This window comes from Ostrinia furnacalis, unplaced genomic scaffold, assembly GCF_004193835.3.
Source record: "Ostrinia furnacalis isolate ACB-3 unplaced genomic scaffold, ASM419383v2 OfSCF2991, whole genome shotgun sequence".
NCBI lineage: Eukaryota > Metazoa > Arthropoda > Insecta > Lepidoptera > Crambidae > Ostrinia > Ostrinia furnacalis.
In genome coordinates, this window is record NW_021133230.1 from 278,581 (window position 1) to 292,225 (window position 13,645).

General features: G+C 40.9%; 1 protein-coding gene across 1 annotated transcript in view; it reads left to right on the forward strand.

Moving 5' to 3' along the window:
- The first annotated feature begins 722 nt into the window (after nt 1-722).
- Nucleotides 723-13,645, forward strand: part of LOC114356848 (sodium channel protein 60E-like) — an 81,161-nt gene continuing 68,238 nt past the window's right edge. The window contains exon 1 of the mRNA XM_028310210.1: nt 723-896. Coding sequence (XP_028166011.1) covers nt 777-896 — 120 coding nt within the window. The 5' untranslated portion in view covers nt 723-776. The remainder of the gene's footprint in view (nt 897-13,645) is intronic.

Here is a 13,645-nt window from a genome sequence, read left to right on the forward strand (position 1 = left end):
TGCGCTCGATACGGAGTGCGAGAAGCCGCGCCGCGAGGAGCTGCGGATCCCGCTGGAGGGCGTCACGTTCGCGAGCGAGACGGGCGGCGGGACGCGTGACGAGCCGCGGGCGGCCGTCACGCCGTTCACGCGGGAGTCCGCGCGGCGAGCGGGGTCCCGCGGGGCGCAGCTGGTGCGCGAGTTCGGCTTCATGCCGCGGCGCCGGCTCAGCGTGGAGGACGGCGCGCGGCTGCCGAGGAAGTACGAGCCGTTCCCGCCGAAGCTGTACGGCCGCCCGCTGGAGGAGATCGACAACTTCATTTACGATGAGGTGAGTTCTTTGCCAGGTATCAACTTTTCTTTTGACGTGTCTTACACTCTTCTCACAGAATGTCTTATTTATTGTAAGTACGAGTATGTTTAGGGTAGGTAGGTATGCATATTTACATAAGGCTGATAAGCTACCTGTGTCAGCATCAGGCTGTCGGTAAGATCCTAGTCACTATTTCCCTTGTTGGACTGTGTTGGTGAACCCACTTTTAACACAGCCATAATACTATGTATCTTAGCTGGAGGTATACCTTAACGGGAATAATTGTAAATAGGTAAGTAGGCACTTTTAATAAACCTTTAAAAAAAAACTGATTTGACGCGGCTCAATTGGATGGCAGACGGATCCATCGTCTAACCAATAATATTGATAAGAATCTTAACGGGCGGCCGTCACGCCGTTCACGCGGGAATCCGCGCGGCGAGCGGGGTCCCGCGGGGCGCAGCTGGTGCGCGAGTTCGGCTTCATGCCGCGGCGCCGGCTCAGCGTGGAGGACGGCGCGCGGCTGCCGAGGAAGTACGAGCCGTTCCCGCCGAAGCTGTACGGCCGCCCGCTGGAGGAGATCGACAACTTTATTTACGATGAGGTGAGTTATTTGCCAGGTATCAACTTTTCTTTTGACGTGTCTTACACTCTTCTCACAGAATGTCTTATTTATTGTAAGTACGAGTATGTTTAGAGTAGGTAGGGCCTGCATATTTACATAAGGCTGATAGGCTACCTGTGTCAGCATCAGGCTGTCGGTAAGATCCTAGTCACCATTTCCCCTATTAGACTGTGTTGGTGAACCCACTTTTAACACAGTAGTACTTATTTATCTGAAAATATTAGTAAATAGGTAGGTACTTATAATTAATCTTGAAAAAAAAACTGATTTAAATTGAGGCTTGATGCTTTAAAATATTCAGTCCAATATTAGTATTTGTATTAATGTATGTAAAAATGGCCTAGCTTAATCTACTTATTGCTAAGCGCATAGTATAAAATCATATCTAGAACGAGTCAATGATAATTATTCATATAAATAACTAGCTGACCCGGCGAACTTTGTTCCGCCTTAATGGCAATAAATAAGCAGACTTTTTTTTATTTCGAACGGGATAAAAAGTATCCTATGTCCTTCTCCTGGCTCTAAACTACCTCCCTGACAATTTTCAGCTAAATCGGTTCAGCCGTTCTTGAGTTANGGTTCAGCCGTTTTTGAGTTATAAGTGGAGTAACTAACACGACTTTCTTTTATATATATAGATATAGATTTAGAATGTTTTTCGTATGACTGTTTGACCTGAATAATATATTTTTCTAAGTTAACTATGAGTGGTCCCAGTTGCCGGAACAATATTATTTAATTTTTACGGATCCGGCCACTGGGACCGCGGTCCCAGTTAATTACGGTCCCATTCGCCGGAAGCCTCATTAAATTGGATGGCAGACGGATATCGTCAGCCAATAGTATCCATAAAAAATCTCCGATTTCCAACGACCATATAGATATTTTAACTCGCTCAAAACCCAACAAAGTCATCTCCAATACCGCGCACTAAAAGCAGTTACATTCCGCCCAGCGCCATCCGCCCAAAGCGCCATCCCGCCCATTATGTCGTCAATCCGCCCGCCTTAATCACTCAAACCCGACTGTAATGCAATTCTTTGTGCGCTACCTCTTTGTGCAGCCTGCGAAGCTGTTGCACTTGATAGTGCATTTCGCTGTAGGTTATGCATATTGTACGATGAATGAAGGTGATGGATAATAATTTGGAGCATCATTGCAATGGAAAAGCTTCTATAGATTAATTATCATCATCAGGTTATTAAGCCTCCACTGCAGAAGTACGCCCTCTCTTTAGCAGACTCCCACACCGTAGGTAGAGTAATAAGGGTGGATTGCACCACCAATCTTTAACGGTAACTATGACGATAACCGGTGCTTTTTGTATGGAATTTGACAGATTTTTGACGTTTGTCAAAGTTAAAGTAAGATGGTGCAACCCAGCCTAAAATATTATTTTAATAGAAACTACGGAACTACGGGACTATTCCCACCTATCTTTCCCACCGCCGCAACTCCTGTGTAGCCAGGATCTACAGCCTGACCGCCAATAAAAACCCAATTTAATAGAAACTACAAATAATTCTAAGAATTGTGGCAAGACTAATTTGCATAATATTATTATTCTTTGAAAAAGTATACGTATACCTACACGTTTTTAAGTGTTTCCTAGACGTATGGGGTTAAATATTTTTTTATGCTTAACAAGGCAGGTATTTGACCGCAATTGCAACTGGTGTTAAGTGAGATGCAGTCTAGGATGGTACATTTCTGCCCTGTAAGTCATTAGGTTAGATAGAAGTAATATTATTATGTGGTAGGTTGTTATTTACTAGTTATCAGTGTTCACACTGGCGTTGATTCGAACAACGCAACACATCATACGGATACATAAGCGCAGTATGTTTGTAAATAAATAATGTCGCAACTCGCGCAGAGGCGCAATGCGTCGTATTTACACGCTATAAACCTATAGTTCTTTCTTCAAGCCTTAATTTTGCCTAAGATTAGGCTACTGAGCTGCAGTTACAATCCAATATGGCGACGTAAAGAAACAAAGTCGTAAAACTATAAGTCGCTCCATTACGCTGTCAATCCGCCCAGCGCGTAATAACTCAACCCCGTTCGTAATAAAATTCTTTGTACGCTCTTTTTATGGACTGAATTTCAGCTTACATCCTATGTCATTTGTATAAAACATTATTCACTTACATTATAATAGTAGGTATTTCTCGATCCATGGATCTGCGGTTGTTTGGAAATATTTTAAACAGCTTTAGCTCTTCCAAACTGAATAATGGCAACTCGATACGATTTGCTTCATTAAAGATTAATAATAGCCACAAAATGGGAGACAAAAAAGACGATAAGATACTTTGTAGCTGATATTAAGGATAAAGAGTCTTTTAATTACTGTCGTAACCAGACTCCATTAATCCCGTTAACCTAAACAAGGCAATACAAATCCTCTTTTACTTTATAGCAGACTACCGCAAGCATCAATCTCAAATTGCACACTCAAAATCACACTACCAGTTTAAGATGACCTCTGCATTTTCTTAACTGTTCCTCCTCATAAATGGGTTTCGGATGGAAGGTAGAGGCGAGGCAGGTCAAGACAGACTGGCATGTTGACCGTTTGATGGCAGCTCGCAAGTGGTACACGGAACGACGCCGTAAAATATAATGACTGGGACATAAATGACCAAAGGTTTATTGCATTTTGTAAAGGCTAACTGCGCTGGAAGTTGTTTAAATTCCGATTACACACGTTGGGTAGTGTCAAGAGAAAGCTAAACAAATACGAGTTGAAACAAACTTGTTGAGGACGAAGTCTCGAGAGTCTAGACAATACGTGTTTCTTGGAAGTCGTATAGACGCTATTTAGATAGTATAGCGGTGTAGCGGGACGTCGTGTAAAAATGCCGCAGACGAGCGAACTTTGGGATAAGTTTTAACAGTGTACGCTGAAACGGTAAAATATAAGGCCATATAGCTTAACATTCTTTGAAAATAGAAACATAGCGAAACACATATTAACACATTTTACACATTTTTATTAATATTGACTCGCTTTGGAGTTTTGGGCTGACACTGAAGAAGAAGAAGAAAAAAAAGTGACTCGCTATTGTGGTTTCTTACGTAATTTACTAATACAACGCGACAAACGCGACTCTACGCGACACTAGCTCGACGAGTGCGATCAAACCAACAACAGCACTGTGACGAGATGCGAGCTAACATGTACACGAGCCGCGTTTCGTAGCGTTATGTAGCGTCCCGTAGCGTTTATCGCTGAAAAGCCGCGTAAAAGCGGTCTGAGCCTTTAAGCTCTACTCCAAAGTTATCAACCGGTGTACTACCTCGCAAACATCGTTGGGCAGGTGACCGTGCTATCAGATCTGATAACCGTAACTTGTTGAGTCTGGGATTACCGGCGAATCCACTGGTTTGAAACAATTTAAAGGTATCTGACTAGCGATTATATTGAAGGGATCCTAGGCACAGGAATTATTTCTTACATAGTATTCTCTAAAAATCATATCTCTAACTTTATGATTGACTTCATATCAGACGTCTAAATTAGCAAAAAAGCTTAACGTGCTTTCCGAAACCTGCATAATGCAACATTACCTATGCTTTGTTTTAGACATATAAATACAGCTTAGGTATTAGGTATAGTGTAGAATTTCTGCTGTTAATAAACAATCTGGGTATAAAACACTTTTTGTGTCACATCTGGAAATCCTGAATTCAGATTTAAGAGAGTACAAATCTGTAGTCCGGGGTACGGGGATCTGTAGATTTGTTTCAGTTTAGACCTTTGCGCATTAATAATTTCGCCTTAGAAATGATATGATATTTTCAACTGAAGAATCACGCTTCAAATAGCTTCAGGGCGCTTTCAATTTAGACGTTTCGTGTCGACGTTTGTCGCGCGCTTGCCGTTGCAAGGCCGCACACTAATTTACTGATAATAATTTCTTGCCAATTTTATTCCGACGCAGTTGTCATACAATTTACCGTGTGCGGGCAAGGCAAGGCAAGCGCGCGGCAAACGTCCGGCACGAAACGTCTAAATTGAAAGCGCCCTTAGCCCTTTCAGACAACTGTCAAAGAAATAGATGAAGCTTTTAAAGGCCTTCGACGTTTATTCGACGTAGAAGACCTTAGTACCTATCTATGATCTGATAAGTCCCAACTTGTTGAACGTTGGCCAGTCGGATAGCTTTGAAGTAGTTAATCTTCGTTGTATCGCTATTACGTACGGATTTATGCGATGTTTATCTTTAGTTCGGCACCCAATAGCTTCTACAACGCATTTAGTTTCATTGTTCTTGACCTTTTTATTATCTCACTTAGTTTAGGTTATGGCTGAATCTCTATTAAGGCTGATTTGCACCAACTTACTTTAACTGTGTTTTTTGTATGGAGTTTGACATATTTTTCACGTTTGTTAAAGTAAGATGGTGCAACCCAGCCTAAGGCTGAGTCTGAATATTTATATAACTGAGACTAACGTTAAATTATATCTGTCAAACTCCATACAAAAAACACCCGTTATCGTTATAGTTACGGTGAAAGCTAGGTGGTGCAACTCAACCTTATGCCCGTTTTCACCAACAATCCCAAATTTTTAAGTGACCCCTATAGTAACACAAAAAATCTAATCTACGTGTGGCACTGTCAAGGCCTCCACATTACATCTTATAACTTCGTGTTCTGGAAGTTACTATTAATCAAGAGACTGGTAGTTACTACTTAGTAGTTACTAGCGATGAATTCAATTATCAAATATCACATGGTAACATCCAAAATTCAATATCTTGGATTAGACACGCGTTAACAACTCGTTACATTAGCATAATAATGTTTGCGACAACTTCGAGCACAATGTAGGTATATCCAATTTATATGTATTATGTTCACTTAAGTTAGTAAAGCTTGTAAGTAAATGTAATAAAAAGTAAACTAAGTATTTTACCTGTCCAAGACGATGAGAATGTTATTGTGACTGATGTACTCAAAGTAAAGTTTGTGTTCTATGGTATCTAAGGCTGAGTTGCACCATCTAACTATAACAGTAACTATGACGATAACCGGTGTTTTTTGTATAGAGTTTGACAGACTTTTGACGTTTGTCAAAGTTAAAGTAAGATGGTGCAACCCAGCCTAAGGACATAATTTTTAGGTTATTTTTAGGTACGATCGATGTATTCTATGTTTATAATATTTAACCCTGACTCCATACTTTGGCTCCAATATTGGACATAGATTCGGTTAACGTGAGGACGAATTACGTTAGTTAGTACGGATCTAGAAATTAGAATAGGTTCCAATGCAGAAATGCCAGCGTGGCCGTTGGGACTTGTCAGTTATGATTAAGAGAATGTCATCCTCCCCCGAATTTACCACCAATCGAATGGAAAAATTCTAACAGAGATAATTTCAATTCTAAGGCATATTTCTATTGTATCACTCCACCAAAGAGGATTTGGAATCACTAGGGTCCAATTGAGTATTTCATATTAATAGTAATGTGACGTAACTATTCAAATGGTGGCCAAGTTTGGGCTTAACGACCTATGTGACCAACTACAGCCAACATACATCTAACTACGAGTATCTTGACCGTATCTTGGATCGCTTATCTCTGATAGCAGAATAAAATGATTAAGACAGGACATTGACCTTAAGTTCAACATCCTTCAGTTGATATGTCACAACAGCATCGTTTATGGGACTAACTTTACGACGCATATAAACGTTTCATGAATTGCCTCAGTTTTATAGCTTGGAACAGTTTTCAGCTTTTAAAGTTGGAATAGAACCTGTGTAGAACCTGTGTGCTTACCATGAGTTTATAGTTCCAAAATACTGGACTGTCCTGTCGATGACATTGACAGTGGAGCGCCACCGTCAATACCGGATCGCTGGTTCAGATTTTTGCCATGTTGGAAACCATATTAGTTGAACGATGGTAGCGCCCCCCTGTCATTGAGTTTGGTGGGACAGTTCAGCGTGGGTCATCTATACATTAGGTGTACTCGCTAGCGACTCAAAAAAATTACATCAAATGTACCTATGACAGATTTGTATTGTTGCGCCCCTTGCGGATACTTTCAAGAACTAAAATCTTCATAGATTTTTTGACGCACTTTCTAGCGAGCACACCCAACGTAAAGTCATGGTAAGCACACTGTTTTAACCTAACATATTCTGCTAACCTGTAAAAATGTCTACGAGTCTAAAATATGTCATTCCCTTTTCTCTTCAAGAATCGTCCATAATACCTGAACTTTACAGTTTTTATCACTCTCAATGACTTATGTTATAATATAAAGTAAGTAAGCTGTGGTAAATGATGCTGATGTTGAATTTACTGATTTTTTGCAATTCGATTTCTTAAGCAACATTGTATTCAACATTGTTTTTTTACCCTAATAAAGTAAAAAAAAAAAAAAAAAACTTCTTCTAGCTGGTTTGAAATACCGTTCAATATTCGTGCGAAGAAAAATGACAGAAAAGAAAACAAAAATCTTTCATGAATATTGTAGGCGATGTAGGTCGATGGGTGAACGATGAGATGAATAATGAAATGAAAGTCCAGTTTGTAAGTGAAAATAACCGAAAGGCGCGTCCGGGGGTGCGTACGTGCGTTCGCGGAAGTTGTTGGATCACGACTGGCGCGGCTCTCGGCCGCGTGTGCGGCGCGGTGGGCCGCGAGTGGCTTCTGACCATAAAAGGACAGAGGCCTCCGGCCAATCAGCGGGCCGCATCGCTAACGGCTAGCTCTAGCATGTTCTAGGCGCGACAATATTATTACCTACGCGCACCCGGAGTTGCGTATTATTTATTGATCCCAAAATCAAACATAAACATGTAGGTAAACAACCGTATTAAACATTTGGATATAGGTAATATTTTAGTTTTGTAAGAATAGATAATTGCACATACATATAGCATTCTAAGGACATATTTCAGTTACTCAAAGAGGCAAATCTAGTAACAGATAAGTTTCATAAACAAAAACACAAGGTCAATTAATAATTATTTTAGTTACATTACGTATAAATATATCTCAAAGAACATAAATACGTAGGTCTAGCTACCTAGCATCTACTCTTGGTGGCCATCGTCAACANCTAACTAACTCATGCAACTGAAGCAAGTCATGTACACATAATATCGATCATGTTCCAAAAAAATGAACAAAGCTATTACTATTGTTATTACTACATTCGACAGTATCAAATGTTCGCGGCAACGATTCTCCGTTCGTACATTTCGTAACTAAACAAGTTGATAAATTCTCTACATTGCCTAAAATCTCGTCGTCGCAAGTAAGATCGAGCGCGCGCGCCGCCGTAGGTATGTAAGCGGCGTCCGCAGACGCGTGGGGCCCGAGTGGGGGCGGCTCGTACGCACCGAGTGCGAGGGAGGCCGCGCTATCGGCCAGCGCGTTGCTATGCGCGCGGGGCGCGACTGGGGGCTGCTCGCACGCAACGAGTGCGAGCGGGACCGCGCTACCGGCCAGCGCGTCGGTATTATTACAATGGGCGGCAGTTTGAGTTGGTTCACAGGATTCAACAAAACACAAGTTTGTGGTAAAGCAAACAGATGAATCAATTACCTTGTTTGTTGTCCCGTGCACGCACCATCCTAGGCTCGTTTTCGTCATGTATGGCTCACCTGGTTTTCCCCTTATGCACTCAATAGGAGCGATTAGGTCGCAATTATCTTGCCCGATTAACAACATTGGCTGGGCATTACACTTACACAAATCAATATTTACACATGCATATTTACAAAAATCAACATTAACTACACTTTGCATTGGCAAATTGAGTTTGGAAATCTTTTTAGCTTGTAGACTAAAACGCTTATTGTCCCTATTCGCGATTTCAAAGTTCACGATCTCGGTCTCACATGTCAGTTCATTGTTCCATGCACCACGAGCGCGCATGGTATGAGGCTCCCCGTGCAGTCCAACCTCATCCGCGAGTCGCGACGCGATTAACGATACGGTCGAACCGTCGTCTAGCAAGGCGTGCGTGTGCATACTGCCTTTCGGACCGAACACTGTTACCGGCACTATTTTCAGTAGTACTTGGGACTCGTTGCAGTCAAACGCGGTAGTGTGGTTTACGTTTTCACATTCACTATCACTGAGATGCTGTTCGTCGCGTTCTGATGCCGTCTGCAGCTGGGGTCGCGGGTTCGACCAATGTAGAAGGCGATGGTGGCCGAGTCCGCAAGCTTCGACGTCACACTCGGGGGCTGTGCACGTAGTATCGGCGTGTCGTGGTAGTAGGCATTGAAAACACAGTTTCTCTGTACGTGCGAAGCGCCAGCGATCCTTGCGTAGGGCTCGCTTGAAGTTTATGCATTGTTCAAGTGAGTGTGTTTGTGTTTTACAAAACTTGCACTTATCGTTGTTCTGCTCGTCGTTCGTAAACACAAGTACATTGTTATGTGAGCTTCTGATGTACTCTGGCTTACGTCTGGGCTCCGATTGGTTGTTGTGTACGAAGCTAACACCGGCCGCGGCTACTTTTTGTGCTTCTAGGTATAGAAAGTCCGATAGGCACTCTAACTTGGGTTTTTCGTGTAACTCACGGTTGGCGTAAGCGTAGTCAGCCCACTTGGTCACGAGTAGTGTAGGTAACTTTGACACGATGATGTTTACGAGTTCGGGGCTCTGTAGGTACTCGCGTTGCTTTATCGCTCGGGCGGCTGCTACGTGGTTCTTGATGGTTATTGCGAACTGCACTAATTCGGTGTGGTAGCTTTCAGCTAGTGGTTTTACTTTCTTGAGTTGTGACACTATCTTGTTCATGATGATTTCTGGTCGGCCAAACCGAAGCTCTAGCATGTCAATTATTTCGTTAGGTGACGTGCAATCGATGAGTAGCGAAGATACTGCGTCTTTAGCTTCGCCTCGTAGGCATTTACGAAGGCGCCACATGTTCTCGATGTCGGTGTATTTACAGATGTCGGTGGACTCGAAGTATGCGTTCCGGAACTGTAACCAGTCGAGGGGGTCACCGTAGTAGATTGGCAAGTCTTTGGAGGTGGCCAATCTCGACAAAAGTTGGTCGTTTTGGTTCATTGCAGCGACGTTGGAGATCGCACTTACGAGTGCAGCCGCCAGCTCTTGAATTTCAGTACGCTGCTGGGGTGCGGTGCAGGTGACTTTCTCCTCCCGATGTGTCGTTGCAATGTGTGTTGTGTCAAGCCAAGCTTCCACTTTCTCCGATGATGACATTTGGTATGGAAATGTCAGTTTAATCCAAGGTTCTTCCTAGGTGTAACTTTTTATTAATAAAGGGGTAGTACTTCTTTAAATAAAAATATTTATTTCACAATTATCCCCATCAATAATTATAGACTTAAGGAAGGATGCTGGAGCAGTAAACCCTTCCTGCCTCGCATAACCTAAGTACCATACGATGGACACGTATGATACTTCTTCTTCTTCTTCTTCTTCTTCTTCTTCTTCCTCGGTCCCTCACTGATGAGGATCGCGACCACAGATAGTGTTCCTCCACAGACTGCGATCATAAGCTGTGTGGACCGCACGATGCAAACCGACCGCCCACCGACTTCCTCACCGCGTCCGACCATCTCGTCGGTGCCCTGCCCCGAGCGCGTCTGTCTTCCATACTGTATAATACTTAGGTTACACAAAAAGTATCTTTATCTTTATCTAAGTGGTTTCTAACGCAACCAGATCTGAGGCTGGTGGCCATAGTAAATGTTGTTCGTCTCGGTAAGACCTTTCAAATGACACTACAAACATAACTATTGGAGCCGGGTACCATTCTGCAAAAAAGTATGTATATCTTCGTACACAACCAGATCTGAGGCTGGTGGTCATAGTAAAAGTTGTTCATCTTGGTAAGACCTTTCAAACGATACTAGACACATATCTATTGGAGCCGGGTACCATTTTGCCCATTGTCCTTTAGAAGGGATTTCACAGCCCAGTGATTTTTCTTCTGCTAAAAATATAAGAAAACCAGGAGAACAGGAAAATTCTATTTTAATACTGAGAAAAATGTATCCATCAGGTAGGTATAGGTACATTTTTGTTCTTGTGTCCTCATTGAATCTAGATAGATTTAAAAAATAAATTATCCGTTTTTGTATCAACAAGAAGTTGCTTGAAGTCGTTACAAGTGTTTTAAACTTGATTTTATGTTGGGAACCCAACAACGCGCGGGAGGAGACGTGCGGGCGGCGTACAATGACTAACGTCACCTCGGGCCGACAGCGTCATCATCGGCTGCGCTCGGGTCACACACTCGCCTTTGGGACACCACCGTCGTCACACGAATACCGCGTAGTCTAAGATAGTTTTCTTGTAAATTAGGCTGGCGAGAATACAGCACCTATTTTTATACAGTCCGCTATTTCATTCATTATACTAATATTCGTTAGGACCCTAACATTTTATTTTATTTTAACTATATATTTTTGTTTATTGTATAACCTTTGTACTACATATTTATAGTATTTGTGAGTTGATAATGTAATATTTTTATGTACCAATAATTTACTTATATTAAAATTTTTTATTCTAAAACAAGTCATAATCTCAAATTTTCTTTTATAACCCAAGTCGGGTTGCTAAAGCGACAGTAAATAAAAACAGTTCACAATAAAATATGGTAAGCCGTAAAAATCAAAGTACCCTAAGCCAGTACATAGAGTAAAGAAAACAGTTTACACAATCAGTAGTTTTCAATTTATTGGTTTTGAAAATTGGTGACATAGACAGACATTATCATCAGGTGAGATACAGGCCAAAAGCTTCCTCGTTGTGGATAAAAAAAAAACAGGCAAGATAATCTTAGTTTACATAATTTTGTAGTCTTGCTTCGTTTTTTGCTGCTTATATATTTGATTTCATGGTTATTTTTATTAGTAAGACGTCTTCCCATCTTGTTTGATATGGTTCAATAGTTTGAGATAGAGTAAGATGCAGAAAAAATAGGATACCACGAAATTAGTTTCTAATGATCACTCTTCTTGGGTCGTCCAAACAAGAGCAAATATTAATAATTTCAGAATAAATCGTTAGTTTTGTCATATTTCCCATACTGAAACTGTCAATGTGCCAGTTATACCAGAGTTATTCTCGGATAAAAGTTTGATGGAATTGGGCCTTAGTCGGACACTCTTGTCCGAGTGGTCGTGGTTGCGCCAACGTGCTGCGCTGGTTTCTAATGATAGTTGAAGGATAACTAGAGACCAGTAAATGGGTATTCTGTTCTATACCAGCTATGTTTGGTTTGCGGAAAGTGGGCGTAATGGACTGGCTTAATTATACGGAAGTCCTATGAGGCGACAGACGCCTGACGGGCGACAAATACGAAAATTCAAATTGTGCTGCTCGAATAACTTTGAATAATAATAAGCAATATCTGATTCAGTGGATTTGACAAAATGGACGCCTATTCAAAGCTATTGGCTTTGTGGTATCGTCAAATTCAGTTACTTTAGTTGCAAAGTAGCAGTCCTACTAATAACTACCTACATTATAGTATTAATGAGGAATTTCGTGAGGATGGATGTATGTTTGTTACTCTTTCAGGCAAAAAGTGCCTAAAGGATTGTGATTTATCTTTGCAGAATTACTGTTTATAATCAGAATAAAATACAGGCCTATTAATGTAGGTACTTACATATGAAGATCTGTGATAAACTGAGTTTCACTAGTTACGTAACCTATGCTTAAACACAACACACTAACAATTTGTTATTGTTTCTATTTGACATAAAAAAGACTACGTAAACCATACGAAAACATTCAGAAATAAGAAACATCGTAAGTAATTTGTAAAGCTATGTCAACCGTTGTAGGCATGACAACTCAAGCAATATCTTCAGCAATGTCCCACCCCTTAGATTTGGCTTATTCTCTCCATAAGAATAAATCATACAGTCAGATGTATCGAAATCGCTTTACTCGGTTCGAGAAATATTGCTCAGTTGTAGGGATGTCTGTCCATCTGAACTGAAAGTCTACTAATCGAATAATAGTTTTTTTGAAAATTATTTTCAATTTAATTTCATTTAATTTTATGTGAATCAGTAGGTATTACTTTTCTGTTTCGGTAACATTAAAAGAGCAAACTCATTTGGCTCCATTAAATTATAAATAAAAATCTGTTGAGTCATTGGATATGACATCAACTCTAAAAATGAAATGAAAATTAGCTTGATATTGAATATTTATTTTTTACTGAATCGATACTTTAATAAACCTCCATGTATCTTGTGCGATTGTCTCAACTGAGCACATAACCCTAGTGCGTGGCTTTTAGTTACTGATTTGATTCGATTCCAAAAATCGTTATTTTTTATGAACAACCGTCATCCCTACACCAGACAAAGTTTGCTCAGTCAAATGGACTGGGAACTTGGAATGAGTCCAAAGTCGGCCAATGAAACCTTGCTTTCGCACCAGTTCCTATCCAGAACTTTAGCAGGTAGTCTGGTATCAGATAAATTTAACTCGCGCGAGAGTAATTGATCGCTGCAATTCCAATGGATGCTGATTGGCTTTTAAATGCATTAATTCAATATTCGTAGATTCTCTGATGGTGGAAATGACGAGTATTTACATCAATAATGAAACATTTACAGTGGCAGAGAAAATAACAGGGTTCGGTCATTCTTCATACAGATTAAGAATGTCAGGACTCCTTACTCAGAAGGTATTTTTTGTTTTTCATCTCAAGGTATATAAATAAAGGAACAAAGGTCACAATCATGAT